The following is a 20,523-nucleotide window of genomic DNA, read 5'->3' on the forward strand; positions in this document are numbered from 1 at the left end:
CACATTAAATATCAAAATCGGAAAAAAGCCTGGAAAATGTCAGATATTTCGGACTACTCCTTATAATGCGAATGAATTTTGTCATTGAGTGAATGAAGACCGAGCATATAAACAAGGTCTCATGTCACGCAAAAAAAGATCTCCCCTTTCAGTGAACCTAGGACAGCAGAGAATAAATCTAAATTTGCACTCTCCTAATAGCATTGGTGGAGTCCATGAATGAAAATTTCACGAGGGAATTTTAACAAACAAATACACCTCTCCCACTAAAAACAAACTTTTAAAAAAATAGTAAAATTACAAGTATTTATAATGTAAAAGCTAAATCATGGGGAATTTGAGAATGTCATTAGAAAGCTTATGAACACAGTATCGACATTAAATAAAAATCAGTGTGCGTGTACGCAAAATACTGACATTTTAATACCACCCTATCTGTCTGTGTGGATTTTAGATAAGTAAAACGTTCTAACCTTTTTAGCAACGTCCAATTCCATCACACATTAAAGTGTCACCATTAACTTTTCCTTACTAGTTACAATATCACTGGGGACAGTTTATAAATATATCTGCACTGTATCTTTATGTGTTTATCAATCCATTGCAAATATGACCGTCAGAATTTTCTCGTAGTCGAAACATGGTAAACGATTCAGACAACAATATATCCTTCGTTAGTATTGACTAATGCTCCAAGTGCGTAATCGAGGGCAGTTCATGTGCTCGTAGCTGTACAATGAATATACATGTCTACATACGGTGATAAAATGTACACATCACAATTCTCTGGCCTTCCCACAATGCCTCTCGTGAATGTTTACATCCAGGAGGCCCCGTAAAGGAAAGACTTGCTCTGCACTGATAACATACATACATACATACATGATGTTTAACAGTTCATCGTGTAAAAACATTGCATTTTGTTAATTATTTAAATAAATTAAAAAAGAGAAGTCGAATCAAAACAATGTATCTAAATCAACTATCTAAGCACTTCACAAGCATGAGGCCCCGAAACAGCTTGGCGGGCTTGTACAGACAACTTGTTCCTGTACGATTCTCACACATTTCTTTTATGAAATAGAAATAAATATAGCACAAAGCTTGTTTCTTATCATACCAAATGACAAGATTTGATATCCTAAAGATTATTTCATTCAAACTTTTTCAATATATGTCAACATTTTTAAGTATTAAAAAAACACGTTTATGAGCTGCTGACCCCTAAATATAGGGGCCAGCCCCTTTTTCTTGATTTCATTAGAAAGCTCTTGTAATTACACACAACTTTTGTTCTATATGTCTTACCAAATTACTACCAGCTTAAAAGATATTACACAAAAAGCAACAAAATTCTATGGGAAAAAAATTCTCAAAATTTGCCATCACATAGCTTCTGAAGTTAAAAAGTTTAGCCAATAATTTTAACTTCCTGCACAACTACAATACCTTACCTACATTTTCTCCAATTTTCTTGCTGATATCATTTGTAGTTCCTGAGATTTCTGGTGGACAAAAGACCCCCCCCCCAAAATTCAATTAAAGGGCAATAACTCGTAAACGGAAGTACATATCAAAAATTTGAAAAAAACCGTTTTTAGGTCTTAATACAATGTATCTACACTGAAAGTTTCATAATAATCAGATAAAAGGTTTCCGAGAAATCGCCTCTACAAAAAAAGCGGGGGAAAAAAATAAAACGAGCTATAACTGTGTTGGGATGCCAACACAAATGTCTCCGAACACCTCCCCATGTCAGAAATGCTTTTTGATGCCAGATACGCACTCAGGATTCTCAAAAAACCCTAAAAACTGAATTTGGTTGAAATCCAACGGACTTGATTTTTGGCCGCCATTTTCTTCAATGGCGGCCATTTTGAAACATTTGAAAATTGATTGGAAGGATATACTGATGCTAGAAATGAATTGTGGACCCTCCATTTACCCCAGAACCCAAATGTTGTAGAGATTTTAACACTTTCAAATATTTCGGTATATGGCGGCCATTTTGAAAATGGCGGCTCAAAAAAAAATTTTGATGGTGGAAATGGACTAGGGGTCACTAAATTACCCTAGAAATCGATTTTTTTAATTGAAATCCGACAACCTTGAGTTTTTGACGTTTTTTGGCCGCCATCTTGAAAGGGCGGCCATTTTGAAAAGTTGAATGCACCCCTCCTAGTGACCCCCTATCAGCTCACAAAGTTTGAAGTGGATCTGTCGAAGCACTTTCACAAAATCGGTCGGACAAATTTCTCACTAAAGAAGAGGAATAATAAGAATAAGAAGAAAATAATAATAATAATAATAAGAAACGGAGCAAAAACAATATGTCTCCGACACTTTGTGTTCGGAGACATAATAATAATAAGAAACAGTAGAATAACAGAAGGGTCACCCTTCCGAAGGAAGCTCGGAAGACCCTAATAAGGAGAAGAAGAAACAGAGTAAAAACAATATGTTCCCAAACTTTGTTTGGGGAACATAAATATCCCCATATGTAATGTAAGGCACATGTAATTGTATGTATTAATATACTTCCCTCCCCCTTCCTTCTTTTTTAAAATATTCATTATATCGATCAAATTAAACTTTTTTGACACGTACTATCTTTCTTTTCCGCAATGTATATATATGAATAAAAAGTACCAAAATTGTCCCAAATGTAGAATTTGAAATCGAAGCCAAACCGTTCGTTCTCATTTTTGGACCGAAGAAAACGTTCGTTTTCCATCTCAATGTGTTCCGTTCCAGATATAAACAGTTCCGTTCTGGCTGAGAACCCTTCCCTTCAAACTGTTAAACGTTCGTTCCCCCAAACAGAACCGTTCGTCCCTAAACCGTTCATCATTCGTTCACTGTTCCACTGGCGTAGTAGTACACATCAGAGTCTGTACGACAAACATTGAAAGTGTTCACAATCTATGCAAAAAGTTCAATGGAGAAAGGAGCAAACCACTTAGAATGTTTCACTTAGCAAAATTAAATGCCTGCAAATTTATTAATTCAACAAAGCAGTATCGATTTTATTTGAAGTACTAAAATATTTTAATAGAGTTTGAGAAACAGATAATTCATTGATTGTTCTGGTCATATCATTCAAATGAAGTGTTGCGATTACTAGTATTACTTGTTTGCCAAATTGATAATTCATAATCAAAGTTAACAATGAAATGTTGAAACTTGAAACATAGACGGTTAGTTGGTTAGAAGGCTGATTGTTTTACGTCCCGTCGAGAATTTAACTTATGTTGAAACGTCACCAGCTAAAGTTGAAGCACTATTAATTCAGAACTATACCTAACGCTAAAGTCGTAACAGTGAGGACTCTTTAACATGCCAACCCCTGCACGTCCCGATCTGCTTATATCCCGAACTTTCTTACACATTTCTTCGCCGGTGGCATCCAGTGGGCGTTCAGACCTGACTTCATCTGCTAAAGACGTTCTACTGCGTTTGAATTCCCCTATCCAGAATTTAACCTGAGCATAAGATGGTGCAGAAGACCCATAACCATCGGCTAACTCGCCATGTATTTCCTTGCATGTTTTACCTTTTAAATGCAAGTACCGAATTATAACACGGTATTCAACTTTAGATGAAAGGCATGCCTTTACATCTCTAGCCATGTTTGACATTCAATATCTTATTAAAGAATGACTCGATACGCGTGCAATTTTGTACCCAGGTATAAAACATATATTAAAACAAGGCATGAAAATCGTGACCGTCTCGATCAATCGGTAATGGAATGGGCTGGTTACCTATTGACTCGCCCAAGTACTAATGAGATACCGCGACTGGTCGGATGTTTTGAAATACGAGCAAAATATCAGATATCTACATATCACCATGATGATTAAAGGACACATCTCATGTTTTCAAAGTATACAAAATTACATGCAAGAAGTTTTAGGCATAAGAAGAATTAATTTTGCTGAAAAAATGAAAAAGTTTAGAAACATGCGTTGTGTCCTTTAACACTCTTCTATAAATAGCGGAGCTTTGTTTCATGATATGTAATACAATTTGAAATATAAAATGCTTAATGGATCCAGATTGATCTATCAGATAATCAAATAAACATCTTACAGAAAAATGGTTTTGGAAAATTACAGATTTACAAACAGGGATATCTGGAAATGTCAATAAAAAAATTGATGTAGATTATGCGCAAACAAGTAATGATTGAAAAATTAAGAGTGTCATAGCACATGAGATAGCATTGGACACAATATTCGTTCTTTCTACCTTAATCAGTAATACATCCCGACATCCTCTTAATTTTTAGATCCTGTTTGTGTTCTAGTTCTACACATTATTAAATTACATTTTACATAACAAATGGTATGTTTTGAAATCTATGGCATTTTATGGAAACACCATAGTGATAATTTAGTGATAAAATTTTGAACAAAAGCAAAGGTAGAAATATTTTTAAGAAAGAGCAGTCAAATAGATCATTCAAAGAATAAAAAAGAAAGAAGGGAAGCAGTAACACTAAGGAATTTTATTGTAGAAAGAATGAACAAGTAGTGACTTTAACACATATTAATATTTCATTGTTTTGTTAAAAGACAGGCTGATGTCAAACAAGTTAATGTTACAGGGGTTTAAACAGTTCCGTTTAAAGTCAGCATTTCGCAACTTATATGGTAGCTATTATGATCTACATTTATATGTAGTTTTCCAATACACCATATCATTGGGTCAAATGATGTTTGACTTCCTTCATATTCATTGTAAGACCGTTTTGGCACTCTGATTTGACTACTGATTACTCTGTTTACCTGATCAAGACATATGACTCACAGCATGTGTGACGGGATGACATGGAGTTCTCACTCTTCCTGGTCACCTGTTTCCACCTCTGGTATACCCATGGGTCCGTTTTTGCCAAACTCTCTATTTTGTATTTCTTATGAGAATTTTGAGATTGATCACTGATCGTTATATTTACCTTTCGTGCATTATCCCACGTACGCATATGTGTTTTAACATCTGCAAAGGCAACTGAAGATTGTGCATGATAATCAATATGTTACAACTAATCAAAAAAAAAGAGAGAAGCAAATGAAAAGTATTTCATAGTTTACAAAGGTGAAGATAACAAGCTTTGATCAATCTCATAACTCCTATAGACAATACAAAATAGAGAGGTGGATAACCACGGACCCTTGAATATACCAGCTTATTTTATGTCTTATTGTTAACTTGTCAGCAATAGACAAATAAAAGATTCATAAAATTTAGTGAACATCATCACAAAGCAAGGATAGGGATATAAAAGTTAAAATGATCAACAGTTATGGACGTTGTATGCTGTCATAAGGTTGTATATACAGCAATTTCACACCTGCATTATTAAATACTATGTCAATATTCTTGAAGTGTGGGCTCTTCCCATAGATAATCAGATAGAGATGTGATATTTTGCATCTATACAATTGAAAGAATACACACTCTCTTCACTAAAGGAATACATTTTTAAGTACTGTAATGACTACTTAGATGTCATAATTCTAACATTACAGAGGAGTTTACGATAATGGCAGAACAGGAAACAGTTATGTCTACGTGGATTTTTTTTTTTTTTTTTCAAATGCTGTACGGAAAATGCACCGAGAATGATATGTTTTACTGATAAATGTTGATAATCACTGTTATTCTTCTGTCAGTACTGATGCATTCTGATTAATGGTGTTTTCACTGTTGTTATTGATATTTTATTGGTACAGTGACATGTTGATTCTTATTGTCATTTGTACTGTGGATTTTGATATTTGTTGATAAATACTGAGAAAATACAATCAGTATTAAGTAGTCCCGATAAATGCTGTGGTTATTGGTTTCCTTTCAGGAGGTGTGAAAACTGGTCGGGGTAAAATAAATGCTGTAGTTATTTATTTAAAAAAAAAACCCAGTTTTTTTATAATATGCATTATATTGTTTTCAATGTATTTATATAATTAAAACGATACCAAACAGTAACATTTGACATGAGAAAACCTGGTTTTGAATATATTCTCATATTGGTCTACTTCCTTAATTTTTTTCTATAAAATTTCTTTCTTCTCCTTCACTTAACAGAAAGCGAGTGATACATGGATTTTATTGTTTTGAATTTGAATTATGAAATGATAAATAGCCTTGTAAAGATTCTAGTAGGGATATTCAATAAGTACCCACGCTGTTTTTCTTTCTCTCCGGAAGTTGCAGTGGTACAGTACCGAGTTCATTATTTTGATCATTCAGAGTGCTCCCATTCCTGTGTATTTGTTTAAGCATGGTCTATCCTTCCTCCCTAATGACAAAGCACTTATTTTCTCTGCCGAGAATTTAGAGCGCCGGCTTTCCCCTTTAATATTTTTTGATAATTAATACTGTACAATGAGGAAACGGTGACGATAAATAAACAATAAGTAATATCGTAGCTCCTATCAGAAATACGAAGTTAAGAAGTAAAAAACTTAACTATATGCACTATACAAATCTGCAAATATTGGCCTTTTATGCTCAGAATAATCTCATTGAAACATATCTGTCAATCGATTGCGTGAATATCAGTCTACATTTTCTGGTTCACTTCAAAGGGATATAAAATTCATATGTCGAACATGCTATTATGATACAGAGTCTTTTGGATTAAAAAAAATCCTAATATGATCATGTATTTATTTCCCAAATGAAAGTGAAATTAGCACTATTAAAAATAGATTGAATACCAACTGTAGTAAATATTAAAGATAATATCCGTTTGTAAATTGGATTTTTGAAAATCAAAACTTCATACAATTTAACTAGATATTGATTGTACTGTATAATGAATGGTAAATAAACAATAATCGTCATTATAGATTCAATGAGTTATACAAATCATTCTATCATGGGAGTTGTTGATCTGTTTACACAATACACATCTTACTAACTTTGTTCCAATTTGTCAAAAACTTTGAAAGGAAAAATAGAGAAAACCACGTGTATAAGCACCACTTTCTTACAACCTATGTAAAATCTTTCAGTATGCATACATGAACAAAATGAGCTATCATATGATTGGATTATGTTATACCTTCCATTCTCTTATCGTTGACTGTACTATTCACAACACCATATAATGTCTCAATTGGATGGAAACAGTGTTAAGCATTCAATATATCAAGCTATAGGACTCATGGCGGGTTTGACCGGTCGCCAGGGAATGCTTACTCCTCCTAGACACCTGGTCCCACCGATCGTATATCCAGGGGTTCATCTTTGCCCAACTCTCTATTTTGTATTCCTTAAAGAGTTATGAGATTCACCAGTGTTCGTTATCTTCACCTTCCATATCATTGATGGAAAAGTGAAGATAACGAGTAATGATCCATCTTATATATGGCCCAACTATCTATTTTGTATTGCTTATAGGAGTTATGAGATTGATCACTGTTCGTTATCTTCACCTTGCATATACATCTATGTGTCCTTTTGTCAGAGTACAATTTAAATTAAAATATTTGATGAAATAGATGCATACAAATATATAACGTCGATTTCTTCAATGTGTAACTTATATACCGTCAATCTCTTCAATGTAATTTTTTTTCTTTAATACCAAAAACATCCTATGTATTGAAATTGAATGTTTAATCTCAACGTTTGCATGCCACTTTAGGATTCAATGTTGAATGTGTCCGGTTACAAATGCAGCAAAACTTACAACATTTATTCAAAATCAACAGGTGTGTGTCAAAATATCGTAAAACGTACACCACTTACAAGTATTAGAACATGTATATCGAGGACGTTCAGAGAAAACATTGATACTGACAAAATATGTTCATAATAAATTTATACATGTACAATGTAGCACTCTCCATTAAAGCTCGTGCAGATGAACTAGCCGACTCCCCGAGACTACTCGCGTCTAGAAATTGTCTCAGCACTAGCTGGTATAGCTAGGGGAAAATTTTCGATCAATAAAGTGTTTGGATTGAAAAAAATCGATGACAATTTATTTTTTTATTTTTAAAAGTCTGATTTGTGTTTGTTAACAATCTCAATTTTTTAATACATGTCCCTGTGTTATAGATGCATCCATATAAATCGTGTCTGATGTTTCTGTTACATGTGTGTTTTTATTTACGGACTAGCAAACAAATTCATAAGGACAACGAGCAAATAAATCTATTCAATTAGCTAGTTAGTATGAATAGCGTCTCAGAAAAGTTATCATGAAGACTGATGTAAATATTAATTTATTTCATCGTGAAGAAATTGAATCACGATATATGATAATAAATCAATGGATATAAGCACAAAATATATGCGTCCATCCCCGATTAACAAATTATTCCCATCGAGCACCTAAAAGCTGTCACCCGCCCCCTCGTCTCAGATTTTTTCTAATCCTCTCTAAACTGAATCCCACATCCGTCCATGATTATAAGGCAATTTGCATTGAAGTAGCTAAATTGATTCATCAAATGTTGAACGCAAAATCACGGTGCTGTTATAAATGTACCTCTGTGCACTTCGCACCATATGACGTCAAAATGTAAAAGTACGTCACAGCGTACATGTACATGTTCTGATGGTTGTATCGCGGGGAAAGCGCCATGCTATTTTGTCGGGATATTCCTTTTAGTGTGTGTAGGATGACATGGTTTGAAATTCAAATATTGGTGTGTGTCCGTTTTTTGTTGTTTTTTGTTTTGTAAAATATATCAGTTAGGATGTTGGTTTCATGTTTTATCACCTTGATGTCCAAAAAAGGAATCGAAGTATCACTGTATTCCATGGTAAACTGGATATTTGGATTGAGCGTATTCAACAAATTGTGAAACTTGATCAGGTCTTCTTCGGATTTTTCCCAAAATATAAAACCGTACAATTTGGCCAGAAGGATTTACACTATTGTTAAAGATGAAAATACTAAAGACCAAAGACTGGCGAAATTGAAAATATTTCTTACTGCGCAGAATTATCCGGAAACACTCATTCTTTCAGCGATAAATGAAGCAAAGAAAATTCCACAGCATACACTTAGAACAACAAGAGAAAAAGAACACGATCCTTTCCTAATACCATTTATGACAACTTACAACCCAAAACATATAAATATCTTTCAGGAAGCTAAGAAGAATTTTACAGTTATCAAGCGTGATTTAGAACTTCAAAAAATTATTCCCAAATCCGACCTACTTCACAGCCAAAGACAACCATCTAACTTGAAAAAAATATTAACAAAAGCCAAATTCAATTCAACGCCTGAAAAATACGCAGTTTCTACATGTGGTGACTCAAGGTGTGGTACATGTCCCTTCCTAAAAACAGTACCTTCTATTACTTTTAAATGCGGAAAATATTTTACTGTAAATGATAACATATCATGCAAGTCGAAAAACTTACTATACTGCATTATTTGCAACGGGTGTGGCGAGGAATATATTGGACAAACTAACAGCCAGGATGCGTGTCCATCGCCAACAAATTAACGATCCCAGTACAAGAAATACCCCATGCAGCGAACACTTTGACACCTGTGCTAGAGGCAACTACATCGTATTTCCATTTTATAAACTTAAAACAGAATCAACGTCCATGAGACTTGCTAAAGAAAATTGTATCATTAAACTGTTTTCTCCTAAACTAAACAAACTTTAATCAATGCATATATGAGAAATTCTGATTGTTAAACCTCTTAATTCATCAACTTTTATCATGTAAATGTTCATTCTTATTTTGTCCAAGTCATCTTTCCCGAACTTTTGTATTATGACGTCATGTATCTATTCCCTCGTCACAAAGACTATCATGACGTCATGACGTCACAATAGACGTTTCTAAGATAAACAACTTTGTTTTCATTATTAATTTGTATTCATCTGAGGATGGATGTTAAAATCCAGAAAGCGCTAGTGATTTAAATATATTTTGGAACTGTATATTTTCCTGCTTTATTATTGAATTATATATATATATATATATATATATATATATATATATATATATATATAGTGCATCTGATTATTTCTTTTATGTCATATTCAATGCATATATATATATATATATATTTATATATTTCTTTATATATATATTTCTTTATTTATATATATATATATTTCTTTATATATATATATATATATATATATATATATATATATATATATATATATATTTCTTTATATATATATATATATATATATATATATAAATATATATATATATATATATATATAAAGAAAAGATATCGAAAGAATGTAAATACCCAAATATAGCGTTGAAAGCGTGTATGAAATCGGCAATATTGTGAGTATTTTTTGTTTTTGATGTTTTCTGCCACACTCAATAATTTTTCAGTTATATAGTGGCGCCCAGTTTTTATTGGTGGAAGAGAGAACCCAGTTACAATGTACCTGGGAAGATAACCACCGACCTTCCGAAAGTAAACTGGGACACTTTCTCACTTACCGGCGCGAGCGGGATTCGAACCCGCGCCGACAGAGGTGAGAGGCCATGTGATTTTGAGCGCAATGCTCTAGCCACTCGGCCACGGAAGGCCCCTAATATTGCGAGTAAATAATGTTTATATGGGTCGCTGTTTACAAACTGTTTGGTAATGTCATTTCTTTATACATCTGCAATTGACACTGTTTTTCTTATTTTTTTTTTGGATTAGACAAATCATAATACGTTACATTGTTGACAACTAGACCCTAGGCCAAGCTACTGTCACGGGTGCATTTCGAAAAGAAAGAAAAAAGAAGAAAAAACCACACAAATCAATAAAAATAATCAAATTTAAAGTGGAAATCACAATATTTTATTTTGATAAAGCAATCATATTATTAATTTTACAAATTGTGATCTGTACATCGTTAGGAAGTGGGAGCAAGGCGTTATACTGACGCACTCAAGATGTTACGAGTTAATGTGGAAATAATTTTATAATTCCATTTAAAGTTAAGAAATACAATATTCTATTATTTATATGATTAAAAGTTCAATTATTTTGTATCTTTAAAATCTTTGTAAATCTACCAGTTGGTAGAAACTGGAAGCACAAGTTATATAAACGGTATGTTGTTACAAGGTGAAGGTTAGTTGATCCGAGTGTGTATTGAATTTGAAGACCAGAACAGAATTATGTAGTGCTTAGCTTCGATATATCCATTTTCTCGCAGTTTATCTGGGTTTCTGTCCAAGTGGTTTTTGAAAAGGTGACTGGGTGGTTTATTTTAAAGGTAAATTTCTTGCTCTAACAAAAACATATCCACGTCTTTTTTCTCGTACCTTCCTTCGAAAAATTGAAAAATACTCAGTCTAAATCCTTTCTACCGACAACTAGTACACCCGAATACGGCACAAAACATCTTAATGCAATATTATTTACAAGCTGTTAACGTGATAATTGTTTTTTTGTTTTTTTTGTCGATTAAATCTAATTTGTTTATGAAATGACTTATAGATGTTTTCAAACCCGAGGGCACATATGACGTCACACATAATGGCACGTAAAATAGCGAAAGTAAATATGCATACCACGATATCGCAAGATTTGAATTCCATCGCTTTCAAACTCGAAAACTACGCAACATATTTCATTTAAAACACATTTAAAGTGGTTTTAGGCATGGAAAGAATTTTGCTGAAAAAAGAAAAACGTTTAAAAACATGCGTTGTGTCCTTTAAGATAAACACAGGCACAGGCAAACACAGACCCCTGGATATAACAGATGTTGGATTGGGTGCCTAGGAGGAGTAAGCATCCCTATGTTGACTGGTCAAACCTGCCTTGAGCCCTATTAATTGATCACGTAAACGGAGTAATTCTTAGTCAAAATTAGTATGTAAAAATATGGATATGATGTTTATGGATCTGAATTGATTCTATCCGAAAGCATATGCTGCGTATGATCATTTGTTAAATGGAGGTAGGCTACTGAAAAATACGATAATGACAAAAACGTTGATGTTACAGTCGCGTTTCAAGTCAATATTTTGCATATTCTATGGCAGTTATAAATTATTATGATTTAGTTTCAAATTAAAATCCATCAATATTGTCTGGCGTGTTTCATAGAAATAATTATGCCGTTCTTTTATGCTGAGTTTGACTACCGAGTACTCCGTTTACCTGATCAAAACAGTAGTCTTACGGCGGGTGAAACTGGTTAACAGGGGATGCTTACTCCTAGCATCTGATAAATCTATAGTGTTTCTGTCGTCCGTGTTTTCCCTACTCTGGATTTGTGTTTTTTATAACATTTATGAGAATGGTTACGGTTTATCAAATTCTACATATTTGTAGTATGATATGGCATAGAATGACTTATATATGCTTAAAAACAAGAACAAGACCATTAGTTATGCTACCATACTTAAATTATTTTGAAATTTGGGTTAAACATCTTCAATATTTGGGTCATTGGTGTTATTGATATCAAGGAATAAGACAACACTCGGCAATGGACTGCGATGATGGAAATGAATTGTGCAAAAATCTCTTTTACGTCTTTCCTTATGCATTTATGTGTTCTAATAACATTCATTAATATAAGATTCACTCTCTAACTTTCATCCACTCCTAGAATTATTTATTGATTTCCTGATATATACGGAGATCAAATTTATCCAGAGCAAACATTGCAGCACTAGCACCTCTATATTTAAATATCACTTTGCTGTAAAAATGTGCTATACAGTTTAGAATATAATAATTGATAAGATTAAATCTAAGTTGAGTATTCTATCAAAATGAAGATTTCGGTTTTATTGAATATATAGCATGATATACCTTTGGTATATTCAAGGGTCCGTGTTTGTCCAACTCTCTATTTTGTATTGTTTGTGGGGGTTATCAGATCACTGGTCCATATCTTCGCCTTTCATAGAATTCATTTTTGTATGGGAAGACAATAATGTAATTTTGCTTCCTTCAGAGCCTCTGAACATGTTTTTTAATAAACCATATTAACAAAAAAGTTAATAAACCTTACTTGTTTCTTCTATTATTAAAATAGTCAATCACAATCTTACAGGACAACATTCCGACACCAAAACTGCAGCTAAAATTGCTTTCAATGTTTGCTGTTGGTTTTTTGGGTTGTTTGTTTTTTTGTTTTTTTTTTGGGTTAAAATCAAAATGTAATCAAGCAATATTGTATGGATATATATAATTTAATCAAGCTTTCTTTGTAATTCAGATACCTATACAGCAATAAACTAACAACGTTACAGAAAGGATTGTTTGAGGGATTGACGAAATTAACGACACTGTAAGTACATGTATATTTATATATAATATGAATTCATTATTTGTATTCACCTGAGGATGGATGTTAAAATCCAGAAAGCGCTAGTGATTTAAATATATTTTGGAACTGTATAAATTCCTGCTTTTTTATTCAATTATATATATATAGTGCATCTGATTATTTCTTTTATGTCATCTTCAATGCATATAGTTATATCATTAAATCGATTAATTATGTCGTGTTTCACATCAACATGTATATAACTAGAAATTCATTCGGTGCCTCATACACTAACACATGCATCACACGCTCTAACAGATGACAGTTGTCCATCATTTCACACAAATCATAATGGGTAATAACATTTTATGTGTCCTTCATATCCTTGATATCGTGCTCTACTTAACAAAGTTCTTTTCGCATAATGTACTCCAACAATTTTGTGTTGGTATATCTATAATTCAATCAATATATCACACGCAATAAGATCACAGTCATCTACCATTTCAAACATCATGCTATGAATATTGTACATGTCTTTCACGTTCTTGAAAATTGTCTTCTACTTAACAAAGTTTCTTTTTTCAATTAGCTTATTATATTTGAAATATTAGAATACACAATTTCTTTACATTAGAAAGAAAATGAGTAAATAACTTATTATCTATACACTTGTTTCATATTCTACAATCTACATGTAGATGCAATACATTCACAGTTCCTTATCTTCCCCTTTCATTCTTGATAGACTGATTGCTTGCTTGATTTACATCCGTCGAAATTTTACACTCATACTAAATTGTCATCTTCTTTGGGTCAAGTACCACAAATATAGACCTATGTTTAGTGTTCAGGGCACATGTTTACTAAAGTTCGTAGACGTAAACGTAGACATCTAGATATAGTGTACGTTTATGTGTATGTGTGGGGGGCGGTATTCACTGGTAGTTGTAGACGTACATTTACGTCAGAAATAAGCGTAACTTCACTTGTCCTATACTAGTGCACATAAGCTGATCGTAACGTTACAAATAAACAAAGAAAAGATATTGGAAAAATGTCTGTTGGACATGATTATATGACCATTGTGATATTCATATCATGGGTGAAAATAATTCAATTTCCTAGCTAATCGAATGCAAATGCAAAATAAACAAGCTAATTTTCATTCTTAATTTCATATAGTGCACATGTACTTCACTCGAAAGAAGCTTTTTTTCATATACCAATGTGTCCAAGCATGAGAAAAAATTATTCCATTTCAGTGAATACAAAAAAGAACGACACAGTTCTTCATTATTTAATGAAATTTCAAATGAATTTGAAAAATAACACTGTTTTAATTTTTAACACATTATCCCTAAGACATGTACAGTAGACTTACAATAATGTTCAACATTGGCGAACATTAGAAAACTGAAATCAATTACCTGTTAATAACTCAATCACCCAGAATATTTATTCCTCCTACGTACCTGATCCCACCTCTGGTATATCCAGGAGTCGTTGTTTGTCTAGCTCTTTATTTTATATTCCTGTGAGAGTTATGAGATTGATCACTGTTCATTATATTCACCTTTCATTCACTTCCTGCGGAAACAGTATTTATGATTTGTTTGTAAGGAATTTAGATTAAATCTAAGATATTCATTGATTTGACTGCTCAGTAATGTTTGTGATTGTTTTTATTCAGATTAACCTTATTCTAACATTGCTCTAAGATAATTGATAGAGAAAGATACAAACATATAACACGGACTTTATAAATACAAAGAGTGAGCTCTTTCATGTTTAGAAATCTATTTCAATGGAATCCGAATGGAATAAATATGGGGAAATAAATAACACTTCAACATATATATAATTATACATATAAAACACGTGATGAAACTATGGCATTTCGTTAACTGAAAGGTTGCTGAATGTTACATAATAGTGACTGAATGGTCCTGACATTCCGTCACCTTTCCAGGCCATTCAGTAAAATGTCAGTCTGCTGAACGGCATAGATTTATCCTGTAAAATATATAAATACTTAGATATTAACGGCATGTTCGTGAGGGTTAAATATAGACCTCAATAGGATATCAATTTCATAAAGTCTGTCATAAAGTTATAAGTCTTCCTAGGCACCTGTTCCCACCTCTGGTATATCCAGGGGCCTGTGTTTGCCGTAATTTTGTTTTCATTGTAAACGTTATGAAATCAATATGCTATTCAGCCCCTATATTTGCTCCTCACGAACATATTAACAGGTGTGAAAGAGAACCTTCAAACGTATTGTGCCACAACATATGCAAGAAGTGGTGTAAATCAAATATGGATTCCAAAAAATTCTGAAGAAATTTTAGTAAATTTGAAATCTCAAAACATTTCTCAAATCAACAACACCTAAACGTATGACTTTTTAACACTTTTAATGACCATCCCTTACGATTGATTAAAGACCAGACGTTTTAAAATCATAGACAGTTTCTTCTTCACGAAAAAGGAAATATTCGTATCTAGTAATCAGTCGTCCAAAAATTGATTTGCTGGAGTTCCTCATTGAAAAGATCTTCGTAGTCTTCGGTGGTCAGATCTTCCAACAGTTTGTTGGTATTCCCATGGGTACGCATTGTGTTCCGTTAGCTGACATTTCCCCATATTCTTATGAAGCAGAGTTTGTTCAAAAGCTTCCAAGTGAGAAAACGACAATCTCTTGCTGTGACCTTCAACTCGACATTTAGATACATTGTCGATTTATTTATTAACAATAATCATTTTCATTCATACATCGATTCAATCCCTGTAAAATCGAAATAAGAGCCGCCACAGAGTTCTTCACATCTTCTTTGAATTTAGATATTTTATTGAAAATGAATATTAAGGGCAAACTAACTCATCTTTATGAAAAACGGGATGATTTCAGCTTCCTATCACCAACTTTTCATATCTATGTAGCAATATTTCATTATCACCTGCATATGTTGTTTATATCTTTCAACTGACTCGATACGCAAGAGCTTGTTCTACATGTGATCAGTTGTTTTTTTTTAAAATTGAGACAAGCTACTAACAAACAAGTTGATGGTACAGGGGATTCAACACTCTCGTTTGAAGTTAGCATTTCGCAAATTCTATGGTCGTTATAATAATCTAGTTTGCCAATACAAGCATTCCTTGAGTCATATGCTGTCTGACATGTTCAATAGCTATTGTTAGGCCGCTCTTGGCACACTGTTTTTAAGTACATATTTTTAAGTTTACCTCATCAAGATATAGTGCTCACAGCAGGTGGGACCGGTCGACAGGGGATGCTTGCTACCACTAGGCACCTGATACTGCCTCTGGTATATCCAGTAGTCCGTGTCTTCCCAACTGTCTATTTCGTATTACCTATAGGAGTTGTGAGATTGATCACTGTTGGTTATCTTCACCTTTCATCCAAATGTAAATGAAACAGACGTGGAGAACAATTGCTAGAAATATCTTTTGGAAAATCGAATATCTACTTCAAAAGTTGACCGAAACAGAATTTTCTACAACTCGTGGCGTGTCGTGTGGAACATGATCCAAAGAGATTGGAAACCTAAACTCCGAATGACCGGAGTGAATAAAAGCTACAGATATCGATGCGTACATTAAGTGTGTTTGAATGGAAAGGTCCAATACAGGGTAACTGAAAATATAGCATACAAATATAGGTAACATATATAGGAAATGGAATATTGTGCACGAAAAAATAGTTATGGGTATGGTTGTTACATTCTACATGTACTGGTGGATTTCAGAACGTGACTCAGAGGATTATGATATCACGTGCGTCTGTTAACTGCTCACAGGGCCTCATTTTCAATGGAGATACCCATGTTGTATCGTTTTTCCGTTCTCCTATTGGTCAATTAAATAAGTCATCATGTTTTAAAAATGTGTAATCTCACTGACTATTTATTTCCCAAATGAAAGTGAAATTAGCACTATTAAAAATAGATTGAATACCAACTGTAGTAAATACTAAAGATAATATCCGTTTGTAAATTGGATTTTTGAAAATCAACACCTCATACAATTTTAACCAGAAATTGATTGTACTGTATAATGAATGGTACATGAACAATAATCATCATTATAGATTCAATGAGTTATACAAATCATTCTATCATGGGAGTTGTTGATCTGTTTACACAATACACGTATTACTAACTTTGTTTCAATTTGTCAAAAACTTTGAAAAGAAAAATAAAGAAAACCACAGGTATAAGCATCACCTTCTTTCAAACTATGTAAAATCTTTCAGTATGCATACATGAACAAAATGAGCTATCATATGATTGGATTATGTTATACCTTCCATTCTCTTATCGTTGACTGTACTATTCACAACACCATATAATGTCTCAATTGGATGGAAACAGTGTTAAGCATTCAATATATCAAGCTATAGGACTCATGGCGGGTTTGACCGGTCGACAGGGAATGCTTACTCCTCCTAGGCACCTGGTCCCACCGATCGTATATCCAGGGGTTCATATTTGCCCAACTCTCTATTTTGTATTCCTTAAAGAGTTATGAGATTCACCACTGTTCGTTATCTTCACCTTTCATATCATTGATGGAAAAGTGAAGATAACGAGTAATGATCCATCTCATATATACATCTGTGTGTCCTTTTGTCAGAATACGATTTAAATTAAAATATTTAATGAAATAAATGCACACAAATAACTTATATAACGTCGATCTCTTCAATGCATAACTTATATACCGTCGATCTCTTCAATGTAAATCTTTTTTCTTTAATACCAGAAACATCCTGTGTATTGAAATTGAATATTTAATCTCAACGTTTGCATACCGCTTTAGGAGTTAATATTGAATGTGTCCGGTTACAAATACAGCAAAACTTACAACATTTATTCGAAATCAGCAGGTGTGTGTCAAAATATAGTAATACATACACCACTTACAAGTATTAGAACATGTATATCGAAGACGTTCAGAGAAAACATTGATACTGACAAAATATGTTCATAATAAATTCATACATGTACAATGCAGCACTCTCCATTAAAGCTCGTGCAGATGAACTAGCTGACTCCCCGAGACTACTGACGTCTAGAATTGATCTCAGCACTAGCTGATATAGCTAGGGGGAAATCGTTGATGAATAAAGTGTTTCGATTGAAAAAAACATCGACGACAATATTATTTCTGTATTTTTCAAAGTCTGATTTCTGTTTGTTAACAATCTCAGTTTTTGTAATGCATGTCCCCGTGTTATAGATGCATCCATATAAATCATGTTTGACGTTTTTGTTACATGTGTGTTCTATTTACGGACTAGCGAACAAATTCATCAGGACAACGAGCAATTAAATCTATTGAATTAACTAGTTAGTATGACTAGCGTCTTAGAAAAGTTATCATGAAGACTGATGTAAATATCAATTTATTTTTTCATGAAGATATTGAATCTCGGTAAATCATGATAAATCAATGAATATAAGCAGAAAATATTGGTGTCCATCCCCGATTAACCCTTTATTTGATGTCGAATTATTTAACCTTTCGGTATAAAGATATGAACATTACTCAAGCCTGACTATGAAAACATAGAAAACATACTTGGAGCCTGCAGTGTTGTCAAATATAACTGAATGGAATTTGATAACAGAAGCAGTTTTATTCCCAAATTGGATTGCTGCTTGATTCTATGAGATTGATGCTACATTTCATTATAAAACACAAATAAACATAGGAGGTTCCGGAACCTTTGCTCGCTTATACATTACCCGTTCCTTTCGAGGACCTAAAACTTGTCACCTGCCCCCTCGTCTCAGATTTTTTTCAAGTCTCTCTAAAGTGAATCCCACATCCGCCCATGCATATAAGGCAATATGCGTTAAAGTAGCTAATTTGATTCATTAAATGTTGAAGTGGGATCATGAAGGTTTGCAAATGAAGCAAGTCCGGATGTTTTTATACTTTGAGTGTCAATGAATTGCAGAAACCAGCCGTATGTGCGTGTTTGTATGTATCATATATCTAATATTTTTCTGTTCGATATCTTTGCCAATTGTAAGTGTAATGGTAGTCAATTCCTTATAAATATGATGCAGTTGTGAAAAAATATATGTATGAATTTGATAAATATAGTATGTCTATTTCAACGGCTAGACATGTCGATAGAAATGAGAGTAGATTGTATTACATTTTATGACGTATGCCAGAGTGAAACTTATCAGTTCATGTCCTCATGTGTTTTCAAAAAATGACATTTATTTGTTAAACACATACCTGCAGCTCTAGCGTATTCAAACCGAAATAGCTTCTCTTTTGATAAATTCATTCATTTAATCATTCCCCGGAATAATGAGTCTTTCTATCCCTTACACAAGGCCATTCCGGGGAGTACTTCTTGCTAATGCTTCGTATGAAATGAAATTCGTATTCATAACAGTAATAAATATTTTTTTCAATTATCGATAACACATAATTCTGCTACAACAAAAAAACCGTTGTATATAAACTTCAAAATTTGTCCAATTTTTTTTTCTAAAATACGTGACGTATTGCGTGGAGCATGATCCAAAGAGAGTGGAAACTTAAACTCAGAATGACACGTGTGATTAAATACTACAGATATGGAGGGGTACATTTATGAGTCTTTGAATGGAAAGATCCAATATAGGTTAACTGAAAATATAGTGTACAAATATAGGTTACACAGAAAGTTTGATATTGTGCGTGAAAAATATATATTAAAAAAGTTATGGGTATGGTTGTTAAATTTTACGTGCACTGGTTGATTTCAGAACGTGTCTCAGAGGATCATAATATGACGTGCGTCCGTTAACTGCTAGCAGAGCCTCATTTTCAATGGATATTCCCCCTGTTATATCGGGGTTTTTTCTTTCTCCGAAAATAATTCAACCTATTTTAGAAATATGTAATCCCACAATCTGACCCATCAGAACTCCCGTGTTCATTCTCATTATTCTGCCAGCGGTTCGTGTGGAGATCAGTTGATTACAAACCACAGCTGAGCATGGGAAATTAAGTTGTTGGAGTTTTTTTGTCAAATTGAAATTAAAAAATTAAAATTACAATATAGTGATACTAAAAAACGATTTTATTGGGGAAAATCTATCCCGGACCCGTTTTTCCGGGGGGGGGGGGGGTCTATGAGGGAAAAAAAACCTATGCTACAACACCGGTGTTTCTATACTCCACTACACAAAGTATATATTCATTAATTATTTGTTTGCTGTGCAAGTATAAGTAAAAGAATATTGCAAGA

General features: G+C 33.3%; 1 protein-coding gene and 1 long non-coding RNA gene across 52 annotated transcripts in view; one reads left to right on the top strand and one right to left on the bottom strand.

Moving 5' to 3' along the window:
* LOC125659435 (uncharacterized) overlaps positions 1-9,500 on the bottom strand; it is a 17,468-nt gene extending 7,968 nt beyond the window's left edge. For both annotated transcript variants that reach the window (XR_008798523.1, XR_007364067.2), the window contains exon 1: positions 474-9,500. This is a non-coding gene — a long non-coding RNA (uncharacterized LOC125659435). The remainder of the gene's footprint in view (positions 1-473) is intronic.
* LOC125659436 (leucine-rich repeat-containing protein 15-like) overlaps positions 1-20,523 on the top strand; it is a 615,079-nt gene that overhangs the window by 228,697 nt on the left and 365,859 nt on the right. For all 50 annotated transcript variants that reach the window (XM_056149051.1, XM_056149060.1, XM_056149061.1 and 47 more), the window contains one exon: positions 13,191-13,262. In XM_056149051.1, coding sequence (XP_056005026.1) covers positions 13,191-13,262 — 72 coding nt within the window. The remainder of the gene's footprint in view (positions 1-13,190; positions 13,263-20,523) is intronic.

This window comes from Ostrea edulis, chromosome 9, assembly GCF_947568905.1.
Source record: "Ostrea edulis chromosome 9, xbOstEdul1.1, whole genome shotgun sequence".
Lineage (NCBI taxonomy): Eukaryota > Metazoa > Mollusca > Bivalvia > Ostreida > Ostreidae > Ostrea > Ostrea edulis.